Genomic DNA, 14,424 nt, shown 5'->3' with positions numbered 1-14,424 from the left:
GCCCAATTTTCATGAAACTTGGGTGGGGGTGTAGAATGGGCCAAAGAAGAGCCCATTAAATTTTGGAACAGATCCGCATCAAGGGGTGGATACACAAATTATTTTTCACTTTCGTTAACACTGCAAGATAAGACATTTGGCCTTAGCAGGGGTCTGCCCTCTCTGAGTGCCCTTCTAGTTGGAGTATAATTATCTCCAGCAGGCGCAAGCCTGGAGGGGATTGTGTGTTGAGTATGTTTGTCTAATCTTGCAAACTACTGGACCAATCAGTCTAATATATTCTGTGTGCACATTTATGGCTGTATGCTCAAGAACTTTGTGGTTGTAGTGATTCGTAATTGTTGAAATACCTGGTTAATTGATTGTTTTATACTATCACTTTTCTTGACCGTCCAGTAGGGGCCTCAAGTTTTCTGGAAATAATTTCGGCTAAAAAACAACGAGCCTTACCATCTGTTGCAGGCCACATTTTGGCCTTTGACATTCATAAAAAAGTTTGATCTCATTTTGAACTGGTGCATCTGCAGATTAATTCCATACTTGTTAGATTATGATTCACTAAAGTCAGGCATTTAACAAGATTAATTAGTCGCAGATTTTATTGTCATCATCACCATTTTGACTGTAGGGGACCCGGGGGGGACAATTCCACCAGGTGCAGCTGCAAACTGGTTTTGTTCCATCCTCCACATCCTTTTATTATTTTTTTTAAAAGATATTTTTTGGGGGCATGTTTGCCTTTAATGGACAGGACAGGTAAGTGTGAAAGAAGGAGAGAGAGAGAGGATGACATGCAGCAAAGGGCCACAGGCTGGATTCGAACCCGGGCCGCTGCAGCAACAGCCTTGTATATGGGGCACCTGCTTTAACCACTAAGCCACCGACGCCCCTATCCTCCACATCCTTGCAGACATTGTTGATTTTGTCATTTTTCCTCAACATTGTGCATGTACCCTAAGTAAGTAAGCAGGCTATGTAGATAAATGGTTTAATTTTTGTGTCTGTTTATCATTATTTCCTACGTTGTTGTGCTGTAGCCTAGAGACAATGTTAATACCATACAAAGTCCAGTTATGAATGACATGGATTGAAGATTTGTGGCTGTGTTTGAATTAAAAATACATTCATTCCCATAAATGTATTGTAGGCCTGTCTATGTTTCACATGTAGTGCCTGTTAGCAGGAAAACTCACTCTGCTCTGTGCAATGTGCCGCTGCTCTGTCAAAAATAGACGAGGCATGTAGCTTCTGGGACGCATCTGAAACGCACTGCGGCGCTTCTACTGAAATTACAAGAATTGTCTGGAGTGGCTGCAATCAGGCCGGGCGGCCGCCTGGCAGAGATGTGCACTCCACTGAGTGCATTTTCCTAGTTTCACATGTTGAGGCTAAAACTGCAGTCTTGACTGACACTGAGCTGTGATATATATAAAGCTTCTGCTCGCACTTCACTCAGCCACCTGCAGCTCCATTGGCTTTTTTTACCCTTCTTGCGTTCCTTTCCAAGTAGAATTACATAATGTAAAGCTGTCTCTTCTGTTTTGCCAACATTTTTTGTATAAGCAGCCATGAAGCTTGTATTACACTCTACTGGAATTATTAATGAACAAAATCATTCAGTGTGAGCTGCCATACTGTGACTAGTACAGTGTGAGCATCAAAGTGGTGTGGTTTGGTCGTGAAAAAAGTCAACTAAAACAGTCAAGTATTATCAGGTGATCAGTAATGAAAATAGATGTCTGCATCATCTGCATACATGTACACTGCCAAAGGGGTCAGAGGTCAAGGTCGGCTAAATAGTGCAACATGTGGAGTTAAGAGTTCAGTGTGCCGGACAGGCAAGACAGAGTTGAGGCATCCGGGATGTCAAGTTTGAGCGGCTGTACTTCGCCTTACCCTTTTGTGTCTCTGCTCTCTTCTGTTGAAGTCTTCCTCTCTGCACTCGTCTTTTTCTCCCCCTCATTCTTCTCTGGTTTGTCCGTCTTCACTGCAGCTTTTCTGGGAGCTATTGAATAAAAAGAAATAAATAAAAAACTGAAGGTGAGGTTGGAGCAAGGGTTGGGGCAGAGAAATATTTTGCTGTCTCTCCTAACTGATAAAAGCAAAGCACATTTACGGACACACTTTTTTTTGTGTGCAAGCACAGGGCTATGCAAATTCCTCCTCACCAAAGAAACTGCTGATGGGGGCTTTCTTGGGCGGCTCCTTATCTTTCTGCTCTTTTGCTTCTTTCTGCTTTCTCGCCGTTTGACTTTTTGGGCTCTCGTCTCCCTCTCGTGTGTCCTTTTCAACCACCGCCTCCTTTTTCCTGGCAACAGCGGGCCCTTTCTCATCATCCGTCTTCTCCTTTGCTTCATTTTTCTTTTCCGCCCCCTCAGCTTTCTTTTCTTTCTCATCAGGGCTCTTTTTCTTCACCTGCTCCTCCTCCTCCTCTGCCATCTCTTCTTCCCCTTTCTTCTTCTTCTCCTCCACCTCCTCATCAGGGCTGTCAGCCTCGGTCACTGCCTTTTCAACCCTTTCTTCCTTTGCTCCCTCCTCCATGGGTTCAACGGTGTTCCCTACACAGGGTGAGACAGAAAGGGAGTGGAGTCATTGAAGAGATAAATGCCAGCAGGTTTACTGAGGGCGACCCATTTTTTTTGTGAGCCCATGTTTGAAGATGGTTTTCAACATAACAGCCTTCTTCAATAAATGCTGCAGGTTATATTCTTGAGGTTTCCTTTTCACCTGAGAGTCAGGTAAGGGAGAAATTACTATTGACAAACCTGTAGCACTGAGTCTCAGCAGACTGAGCTGGGGTCATGATACCGGCTGGGTGAGGAGACAGTCATGAAACTTTAATCTTCTTATCCACAAGTTAAAATAACTGTTGGACTGGACTGGTGAATCCAACAGTCACTTTTGGTACTTTACCAGCCAATTTTAAAAAAGAGGGGCCATTTTCCCATCTGTTGTGCCTCTGCGAGTACACATGCTACCTTACAAAACTCCACTAGGTTTAGAGGAGCCGACTGTGGGGAAACTCAATAATTTTACTGCATAAATATGTTGCGGCCCGCTTTTGCAAATTGATTACTTTCTGTAATTTCGCCCTGAATAAGGCATTATGTAAAAACGTAGACAAACAAATTAGGCAAAGCCTAAGTGGCTTCGGTGCATGGTGTAAATTTGCAAGATTGCTTCTCAATGAAAGTAAAAGTGTAGGCCCACATGATGCTCCAAGTTGTTTGGCATAAAAATGCTAAGCAAATGGCAAAAGGAGTGACAGGGAAATTTTGTCACAAGGCACAGTTCCTACATTATGCTTCAAAATTCAACTTTTTCCATTCATAACTCAATTTCCTAAACAAAACTGAGGAAAGTATTACAAGTAAGGACAGATAAGAACAAACTACCTTTAATTTTTTTGTCAGTTTTTTGTCTCTTGTGTCTTAGGTTAACATAGCATTACTTTCTGGATAACACATCAGCCATGACATTTGACGAAAGGGCTGCAACTAACATTTATTTTCATGAAATCGATTGATCTGATTCTTATTTTAGTATTAATCCACACTATAAAAAAAAATTAAAAATGCCTGTTACAATTTCCCAGAGCCCAAGATGACATCTACAAATTGCTTGTTCTGTCTGACCATCAGTCCAAATCTTTCTAATTTACAATTTAACAAAGAGAAAAGCAGCAAATCCTCACATGTGGGAAGCTGGAGCCAAAAAAATGCTCAGAATTTTTGCTTGATAACTGACTGACACAGTTTATTATTTTTGAAAAATTTTTGCCCATACATTTTCTCTTGATTAACTAAGCAATTAATTGATCGTTTCAGCTCAGCTTCACTGATGCCCGTAGCACGCACCAACTGTGTCGTACAGACAGAGCAGTCGAGGTACAGTGGCTGGGATGTGCAAATCTGGGGAGTGAATGTTATGAAATTGCTGCTTTTCTGGCAAGTTGATGCACATTAAGATGCCACCAGCATGTGGGCTTTTACAGAAAATAAGCATGGGTATTTTTTACAAGTATCAGACAACACCAGTGTGTTCTGCCATTTAGGCTACTCAGAAATTCCATCAAGTGGTACTCTGTCAGGTTTAAGGATATTTTCTCATGAAAAAAAAAAAAAAGTTTTCCACAATTTGATATTGTTCTGGGGTTTTGTCTTTTATATCTGTGTGAACTCCTTAGTGGATTTTTCTGGGACTTAAATTCCAAAATGGTCTGTGCTTCCCACATGGCATTTATATGTACTCCCAAGGGTGTAAGTTCCTATAAAAAGGGGAATGCTTGTGTTTAACAGGATATTTACCAGTTGTTTTATATTCTTTTCTCCTCATTCTGGAACTTACGAGAGCATTTACGTTGGAGAAACACTGCGATGCTTTGTTTATCATCAACAACTGCAAGTAAATTAAGATGGTGCCTTGCAATAAAGAGCTGATACAGTCCAGTATTTTGTTCCTCGTCCACTTAATAACAGCGAGAGTTGGACCCACTACATAGGTTTGGTAAACACAGCAAATATGAGTGTCCATGTTGAAGAGATAAATGATCCATGTTGGTGGGACATTCATGCCGTAGCTAGTACTGTCAGGAATTGTTCTGAAATTGTAAAGATCATTTTCATGGATTTTGTCACTCCGACTGTTATTGATTTTCTTGCTTCAGTTTGGAGATAAGAAATACAAAAGGTGAAGAACATCATTCAAAATCAGAATCTAATAATCTATTATTGGTTGTTAATTTCCACATATCATAAAGTGTTTGTGCAACTTCCCAACTCAGATAATCCTCGTGAATCTTCAATTAATTTTCCATCCTCACCAGGACTTTCCAGGCCCGTGCACAAGCTGTGCTCTCTTATCAGACTCATAGCAGAGGTGAAGGCGTACCTGTGCTGCTTGCGCCGCTCTCCACACGGGGTCGTTTGTTTTGCTGACCCTGCTCCTCCTTGGCCTCGGACTCGTCTTTCTGACTCTCGCTGCCGCTCCTGCTCTCATCAAGCTTCCTCTTCGGGAACATCTTCCTCGCTGCACACATCAGGACAGGCATTAAATTAAAAAGGAGGAGGGTAGGGGGGAAAAAAAGGAAGTGAGAGGCATCCCAACTGAAATAACGCCGTGATCAAACAGAAAGAGGATGTGGAGATGAAAACAGGACGAGTCTGCTCTCTTACCACAGATGTAGGGCAACGGAAAAAAAAGAGAATCAAAGATACGTACTTTGCTAATGAAAACACTAATTCCATCCTGAAAGATATTATGCAGCACAGCAGCTTAAGGTTCCAGTGTAATTTCCTCTGTAATTTTATTCAGCGGTGGTGCTCCAGGGTAATTTTAGTTTTGGTTCCACATCCGCAGCTGTTTTGGTCCTTGTTAGGGTTCTAGCACAGGTAGCACCGCTGATGTTTTTCTTCTAGATATTATAATGAAAGCATTAACCCAGGACATTAAGAATGTAATTTCTGGTCAAATTAGAATTGCTTTAATGTGATGTTTTCTCCAGTGGTGATGGTGGCAGGGCTCTGACTGTGGCAACGCACCACTGCTGAAAGCAAACACTGCAGTCATCAAACACAAAGAGAATGGGGATGATGAAAAGAGAATGAGCCGCTTCCCTGCTGCAAAAGTAGGATGAAGAAAACAAAGTGAGAAAAGGAGTTTCTCCCCAAATGAAAACAAAGCTGCAATACTAGAAATCTGTGTAGCACTAAGTAGCTTAAATTCTCTATTCAAATCCTACATTCCTGGTGTGACATGAAAAGTACAGAGAGTACAAAGAGCCACTTAAAATCACTTGGTGATTCTATTTTATGTTAAATGCGGATAGTAACACATGCATCGTATTTAAAATTCACAGATAATGAACATGTATGGCAGGAAAACAGCCGAAGCAGCATTCTTCCACTCTTATCTTGCACGTGTGAAATGTTAAAGCCGTCATGTACACACTGCATAATTATCACTACATGTTCATGATTTTTTTTTCCCCAAGAAAGTTAGTAAACCCCGCAAACCAGAAAGGCACCAAATAAAGATCGACAATCAGCTCCAATAATAACACGACTTGCTCTGCTGGTTTCATTAAAGCTCAGTCAGCAGAAATGATACATCGCAATGATACAACGCAGCAATAATAACATTATCACAATGCAAACACATGCAGAAAAATAATAATATAGGCTTGATGGGTGTATAGTCGTGGTTCAGCAGATGAAATAAACAAAATCTAGTCCACTGGTTGTCAGTCTTCAGGTTGAGACCCTTCCCATGAGTCAAGTGATAAATGATACAAGAGAGTGGAAAGTGTACTTAGCTGTGTCTGGTGAACAAACCTCTCATGCATTCAGCTCATGATAAATGTCTTGTTTTTCCCCCTCATTGTAAAATAATGAGTATTTGGAGCCATTAGGCCCCTGCTAATAAGTAATCAAGTAAAATAGCTTGAGGCAAAAAAACTATCAATCCTCAGCTCATGTCAAAGTTCGAGAAATGCTGCAACTTCGGAGGAAAAGTTGAGAACCACACATTTAGAGTCAAGTGGAAAACATACAGAAAGAACAGATCAAATCTGAACTGATACTGACCAGTCTTGCGCTTAACAATCCCAGAGGGGGAGATGGAGTTTGGTGTGCCGGGGGTACCAGGTGAAGCTGAAGAGGCCGGAGTGGCTGGAGTGGCGGGGGTCACAGGGGTGGCTGGGGCCGGTGGAGGAGACATAGGGGTTGGAACTGCCTTGAAGACATCATCCTTCTAGGAAAAAAAAGACAAGTAGAGCTGGTATTGGTAATCATTATGACTGTGAGAGGCAGAGTAAACACAAGTTTTAGTGGCTAGAATCACTGCAGATCGCAGTTTTGAGTTGAGGTTAAATTATTTTTTTAAAATTACATCAACATTTTGACTGTTTCCATCTGCAGCTAACACTGAAATGCCACAAATGATAATAACACTTGTCCAGCTGTCCAAAAAAATATGATCTGGATCACTGTGGACTGTTTGTGTGACTCATCCTCAATGTGGCATCCTCTGCTAAGTCAAATAAGAGTATTCACGTTTTAAATTTGATATAAATGGAAAAAAAGAGGGAGAATTTGTTTGTTTGACTTATATAAGAAGCAAAACAACAGCCTGTCAACGTGGAGGAGCAGCAAACAAAATACAGAAAAGCAGAAACCTCGACAAAATCTACAAGGTAAGGCATCTCAGCAAGTGTCGGAAAACAACACTGCAAAGTCTGAATGACACACACCTCCATCAGTGAGGAAACAAGTTTGCTGTTCAATGAAGCGCAACGTGTGGGGAGGGCTGCTAGGCAGAAAAGACAAAAAAAAAAATTCAGAGGATGCAGAGAATGTTTTTGCAGGCAGGCCGCTGCTAAAAGTCAGCGTTGAGGCCTGCAAATGTCTCAACAGTCCCAATTAATCATCATTGGAAGGTTGTTCTTGCATGAACTAAAATATCCACAATCTGTTAATAGCTATGCGGCTCCCCCTGAGCACTATGACAAAGGCTGGATAATATACATAGCTTGAGCTGAGGGGGTCATAACTCCGGCATCACTGATGAGGATGACCCTGATGAAGGTTACATGCAGAAACGTGTTGGCGGGTCTCACAATGACATTGTTCTTCGTACCAGTGATTCCCAACCATGGGTACATACAACCAAGGGGTGCATGGGAAGATTAAAAACAACTAAAACAGCTAATTGAAAAATACATTTGGTAAAAATATAGATCCACATATTTGTGTTTAAGCTAAAAATAAACAGATATAATTACAGACTGCAGTTATGCTGATTTTTAGTGTATTTATTTTTTACACAACAGGCGATAAACCACTATAGAATACCTCTCCCACTAACATACAGTAGGTAAGATGGATAAATGGCGCCATTTCTGCCACTCAAAGTAGTAGTAGTACAATGTAAACCTTACCAACACTGAAATAAAGTAAGCATCAACATCTACCTGATCACTTACTTACATGACAAATATTGTAACAGTGTCCGCTTCTATATAACTAATACTGTTTAATAGGGCTGTCACGATTAGTCGACTAATCGATGACTAATCGACTATTAAAATAATCGGTGACTATTTTAGTAGTCGACTAATCGGTTTGAGCAATTTTTCACAGAAAAGTACTATAAAAGTACCCCAAAATACTCTAAATGCAGCTTCTTATGTTCAAATATTGGCAGCTTCACACACTCTCCCGTGACGGTGAACTAAAACCCTTTGGCGTGAGTACAAAAAAGACATTAGATGACGTAATTTTGGGGTTAGGGCGAGACAGACCGACATTTTTCAACATTTTAACTAGGGGTGGGAATCTTTGGGCACCTCATGATTCGATTACGATTACGATTCAGGGGCTACGATTCGATTATAAAACGATTATTGATGCATCTTTAATTTATGTATATTGATGTACTTTTTCACAACACACATTTCTTTTTGTCTCACTGAATAAGCATTCAACACTTGCAATTTTTAAAAACAGTGCATTTGTAATAAGAAAGAGTTGAATTCATTTCCATTATATTTTATTAAACATATAAATGGAAATGCTTGCAAACTGGAAAGTTACAACTTCATTGTACGGAACCAAAGGTAACAACAGGTATCTTAAATCACAAGATAAAATGCGTAGTTAGAGTAACAAATGATTCGGTGGCGACAGACGTCCACGCATCACATGTAACTGCGTTCCTACCTACCCTTTTCCGATGAGGGTGGCAGCTTTCTAATTGCTTCCTCGATTGTTCTCTGGTCGGTAGCGCCACTAGTTGCCGCAGCAACAACAGCCTGCCGTCTCCCTGACTCCTCCGTCAGGTGGAATCGAGTTACATGGCTTCTCATGTTTGTTGTGTTGCCAAAGTATTTTATTTTAGCATGACACAGCTTACATATAACGTGGCTCTTGTCCAGTTCGCTTCCGCCGTCAACGTTGTAGAAGCCGAAGTATTTCCACACATCTGCTTTTAAATTAGAAGAAGCTGTTCAGCTCTCATGGCGAGGTGGGTAGCGTTCAGACATGTTTGTTTTCCTATGTGCGCGTGTCGGCGTGTCTGCTCCAGGCGCGCATCCCAAAGTGTCCCGGAGATGACACGTACCGCGCTTCTTAGTTCCGCATTATTTAGAACCTTCTGTATTACTCTAATTAACAGATTTAAATAATCGAAATTTGGACGTTTGTGAATCGATTCAGATTCGTCCACGTCCGAATCGCGATGCATCTAAGAATCGGAAATTTCCCCCATCCCTAATTTTAACACATTTTTCGATGAAATGATTAGTCGACTAATCGAAGAAATAATCGACAGATTAGTCGACAATGAAAATAATCGTTAGTGGCAGCCCTACTGTTTAACAACATCTATTTTAAAATCCATTGGTAGCTCTCATGAAGGGTAACTTGGGCCTTTTTCTGAGCTTTTCTTGACAAAAAAAGGTTGGCAAACACTGCCAAGCAAGTGTTACTGGAGTTCTGACCCTTTCAGACTACTTCCCTTCTCCAAGAACCTTTAATGTAAGTGAGGTTCCGCCGCAAATCTTAACCCAAATGTAGGGATTTCTAATGTTTTACACCTCTAAGTTACATTCTCTTTGCCTGGATCTAGAAACTTGTGATTAGGCCTTCCACGTCTCGTCTCAGGGTTCATACAGACATTACCAAAAGACTTTCAAGTACTTTTTCAAGCACTGTTTTTTCACTTTACTCAAAGCCACTAATTAATTTTCAAATATAATTTTTAATTAAACATAAATAAATTATGTGATCGATGTCTCTCTTTTTAGAGAAGGGTTACTTATCACATTCTTTATAGGCATCACTGAATGGCATGAGAGCTATGATGCTTATGCTACTGCACTGCACCAGATTCTTGTGCTTTGAAAAGTTCCACTTCAGAGAAAGTTTCAGAGGAAAAGCGTCAAAATAAACAAACTCCGAGAGCGATGTCCCCCTGACTGCCTGCACACGTCACAAGAGGAGAGGGACAGACCCCACTGCAGATGGCGAATATCAGACAGAACTGTCAACTTGTTACAAAAAGGAGTCCACGCAATGAGGAACAGAAAAATCATTTCTAAAATACAACAACTTACAGCATAAGAAAACGATGCCAGCTGTAACTTAAGTTTCAATTTGTGTTTTCAGTGGTGCCATTAGGGAAAACAAATTGCGGTGAAAAGCTGGTTTATTATGATAAGTTATGTTAAGCTGTACCATGCCAACATAGGCCTTCTGGTTTTGCCAGGACTTAACGAGTGGAGCTGAGTAAAAATGAGCTACAATGTCGAGCAGGACGTTATAAATGCGAATAAGAAAGGAGAGCATGCTGCGGTCAGTGACGTGTCAGAACTAAGAAAAGAAAAAGGTTAACAAATTTCTAATTGTGAGCAATTTCATTATAATGACTCAATGAACAAAATTTTGCTCAAAAGAAAAGACCGCAGAATGTGGTTCATTTAAATTTCAAGGACTTTTTAAGCACTTTGTTAAAAAAGGGGCTTAAAAAGGCCTTCAAGGACCTTGTGCGAACCCTGTCCTTTATTTGTAGTTACTGACCCGGAACATTTTGCAATTATGCCGTCCCCTACTTGTGATAGACGTCTGTGTGACATATTATAGACAAAATAATTAATCAGTGATGAAAATAATCATTACTTGCTGCCCTACATTTATCCCCGGTGGAGGTGCTCTATGGCCAACGCTGCAGGAGTACAGGTATTAGTACCTCCTCACACAACATTTTCAATAATTGGAACCACATGAAAGTGATCGGGGTGGGTCACGCTGACAAACACCACGAATCCATCACATTCTCTTCACCCAAAAGAACACATAATGAATAATTACAGACATATTACCAACAAAATGAACGGGGCAGTTAAGAGAAGTGTTTATCAAACAACAGGTGGTTGAACGACAGCCAAAGCCAATAATCAGGTCTTTTCATTATGTGGCTTATTGACAAATGCATTCAACATGGTGATTCACCATACAATTACTGTGTCTTTGTGCAACAGTGTTTTTTCCCCACCACTGAATAAACAACAGGCACTGAAACACCCACACCAGCTCTAACAGTCTTATTAGATTCAGCTTGTGTGGGTTCAAGGTAGATTTAGAACATTTAATAATTACATAAAAGTTTCAATGACTTTCAGACTGTACAAAAACAGGGGAAGCCAAGAGGTCACTCACCTCCTATATGTATAACATCAGATATCCATTATATAACAGTATGTTTGCACAATGAACACTTTCCAACATGTATTGCAACCCTGGATTTATTTAGACATTACCTGGAGAAGTTGTATGTGAGAACCCAAATGTCCAAATCAGCTGGACCAGACATTTAACGGACTTCACCCTGCTAGCACCCTAATACAAAGTCCATGTGATGCTGATTGCGTCCATGTGTGAACAGAACAGGTCAATGTACAGTGTGAATGATGTTTTTATCGTGTAACTGGCGCAAATGCAGAAGAATACAAACATCCAAGGGTGAAAACGAGGGGTCATTTAAATTAAGACTCAAAGTAAAATGTCTAACAGGAGGGAACTATGCTGGTAACAACAGACAATGAGACCGTCAGACAAAGTCAAGAAATGGCAAGAGACTCGGTTGTTTGTATGACAAAACGACGAGCCAGCTACGTAAACAAAATCCTGCAATTTCCGCAGCACAGTGTTTGCGTCACGTCCTGCCTCCTGCAAGCCTCACAAAACCAAACGGAGTATTTCCGGACAGTGAGAAAGCGTCTGACAAGGACGACCTGATGTGTGCCACATGTGTAAAAGAGCAACTCCAGCTTATGTCCAGAGTCCATATGAGAAAACAGCTAATGACATCCCATCAATCTGTTCTCGCACAACGTCGCAGAAATTCCAGTTGTGCGTTTGATTTAATGATTCGAAAAGACTCTGATGTCCACATTAGGAAAAGTAAATCGCCTTTACCTTTTCTATTTTACCATGTGCTTCTTTGTCTCCTTGTCCCTTGGTAACAGTTTGCTCTTTAACGACCGGAGCCTCCTCATCGTCACTGTCCAGGATCTGACGGCTGCGTTTGGCAACCTTCTTGATGGGTGAATCAGCCTCCTGGACACCGTTCTGCACCTTGAGGGGGCTTTTGACAGGCCTAGGAGACAAGCATAGACACACAGTTAAGGCACCATGTAATTTAAATACATTAAAGCCATAAGCCTCATTCATATGGTGCTGCTGAAAAGCACAGCCACAAAATGCTATATTAAGTATTCTAGAGAGGATCGAGTCAACAGCGAAAGCGGTATAATACAGCCGAGACGTATAAAATCAAGGCAGGAGTCATAAAAGGGAGGTCAGAGCAATGATGAAAAGATCATTACATAAAGAGTATTAAAGAGGGTTTTAAGACTTTAAAGATGATACAGTCTGGAGATAATGAACACTATCATCAAAGCAGCTCGGAGATCAGAAACAGAAGTTATCATCTCTTTAGATTAACTCCTACAAAAAGTTTTACCAAGCAACAAAGATCTATGATTCGCAGTGATTCAAAAATAATTGCTCACACTCAAGCTGTCGGTGGAGCTTCAACATGAAAAAGTGTGTTTGAAAATTAAGCAGATGCGCTGATATGGTTTATGGATGTGTGAGATAGTCTTCCCACCCATATTTGGCCGTTCTGTCTTGGCACAAATGCAGGTACTTTTTAAGTGTTTACAGAGACAATGATATCTCTGCTCTTTTGCTAATCTGACACGAGTAATAAGAGGCATAATCCTTCCACAAAGAGTTCTCAGTTCCTCAAATATGAGCAAGTATAAACAAAACAACATAATCAATGGGTTCAGTCATGAAGGGAGATCTGTCAGATCTGGAGATCTCATCTGACAGCAACTTTCACTGCTACAGGATGGAGCTCTCAGGATGTGCATCTCTCCATCACATGGGTGTAGTAAACAAACCCTTGCACAACAATAATCTCCCATTATATGTGACTGAAAAGAAAATCTTACTTTTTCAGTGGTTCATCTGCTGATTTCTTCTGAACATCCTTGTCCTTGCACTTGGGCTGAAAAAAGGATCTGATGATGGAAGAGGAACAATTGAAGCCAGATAGGCGTTAGCATGCTTACAGTCAGTGTGAACTAAAGTAATAATAAAACAGTGTTTTTTGCCAAAGAGTGTGTAACTGTGTGTGTAACGTTGGGTTAGCAGGCTTCGAGTTAAAGAGCAGTTAGTACGTTACTGAGCAAACGTTAAGTGCGTCAAGTTAGCTAACTGCTATCTTGCTAATTTAACTTAGCAGTCAGCTAGCCTCGTGTAGCTAGTAATGTGTTGCATTTTCACCTGTCTCTTCTTAAAGTTTTTTCTTGTGTCAAAACAAATACGCTAACGGTTCTGGTTTATCTCACAGACACAGCAACGTTACATACACACGACAAGAGTTTCTGTATCCTCTGTAAGAACAAAAAAAGTGAACCCTACCAAAACAGACGCTGCAGACTAATTTATGCTACCGCTAATTCACAGACAACGCACTTAACACTCAAATGCAGCAAAGGCTACACTCCTGTAGACACTTTAAAACCGCCAAACACAACTCTCAATACACTTTAACCAGCTCGTAGGTTAGTTATTGCTACTACAGATTCAAGCTAACGCTCCCACCAAGAGCAAGCTAAACAGAAACCACTCCTCGATATCAGCTTCATACTCACGCGATGCTCCGCTGCATGTTGCCTTCAAACTCTTATTTCACCTGAGTTAGACAATAAATTAAGACTTATGGTAAAATTACAGCACAGAGTCCAACATACACACACGAAAACACCAACTCCCGCGCTACAGACAGACGAAATACTTAAAATATTCGGCGCCAAAATGACATCTCAGCCGAAGATCGTCTAAATGACAAGTGGAGTCACTCGTTAGTGTTTTCCAGTCTGTTTTCTTGGTGATAAGAGTAAAGGATTTCCATTTGGATTTTTGTCTAGTGTTGCTAGATTGTCTTAGTACAGTAAAATAAAGGGAATTAAAACTTATTAGCTTCGACAAATAGTGTCAAATAGCATACAGAACTGTAAATAAGGAAGATCATTATATTAAGTGTGTGTAATGGAAGATAGCATAGTGGTATGAAGGATGTGGTGCACAAAAAGTCGTGGTAAAACCTAAAATAGCCTACAAAAACATGGATGTGTTAAGATATAAATATGTTTATTTGAAAGAAAAAGATCTGACTTTAACAACAAACGTGTAAAAGTAAACCATATTTTGCAGTTTTTACAGTACAAACTTCGATTTAGGATACCCGGAAATATCAACAGAGTGACACCTCCTGATATTTTTACACATCTCAGCTCCGACTCTCCCGGGAAAAGCTGTGCTGTTAAAAGTTTTGGAGGTATCGAAGATGCTACCG

At 40.6% G+C, this 14,424-nt stretch overlaps 1 protein-coding gene across 1 annotated transcript in view; it reads right to left on the bottom strand.

Annotated features, from left to right (window-relative positions):
* lig1 (ligase I, DNA, ATP-dependent) overlaps positions 1 to 13,874 on the bottom strand; it is a 58,091-nt gene extending 44,217 nt beyond the window's left edge. The window contains exons 1-7 of the mRNA XM_033649950.2: positions 13,721 to 13,874; positions 13,016 to 13,084; positions 11,973 to 12,153; positions 6,585 to 6,750; positions 4,891 to 5,028; positions 2,169 to 2,558; positions 1,897 to 2,005 (exon numbers count right to left, since the gene is read on the bottom strand). Of these exons, the coding sequence (XP_033505841.2) occupies positions 1,897 to 2,005; positions 2,169 to 2,558; positions 4,891 to 5,028; positions 6,585 to 6,750; positions 11,973 to 12,153; positions 13,016 to 13,084; positions 13,721 to 13,737 (1,070 nt within the window). The 5' untranslated portion in view covers positions 13,738 to 13,874. The remainder of the gene's footprint in view (positions 1 to 1,896; positions 2,006 to 2,168; positions 2,559 to 4,890; positions 5,029 to 6,584; positions 6,751 to 11,972; positions 12,154 to 13,015; positions 13,085 to 13,720) is intronic.
* Between the last annotated feature and the right edge of the window lie 550 nt (positions 13,875 to 14,424).

This window comes from Epinephelus lanceolatus, chromosome 12 (genome assembly GCF_041903045.1).
Source record: "Epinephelus lanceolatus isolate andai-2023 chromosome 12, ASM4190304v1, whole genome shotgun sequence".
Lineage (NCBI taxonomy): Eukaryota > Metazoa > Chordata > Actinopteri > Perciformes > Serranidae > Epinephelus > Epinephelus lanceolatus.
The sequence above is the reverse complement of the archived record's forward strand: the minus strand, read 5'-3'. Positions and strand labels throughout refer to the sequence as shown.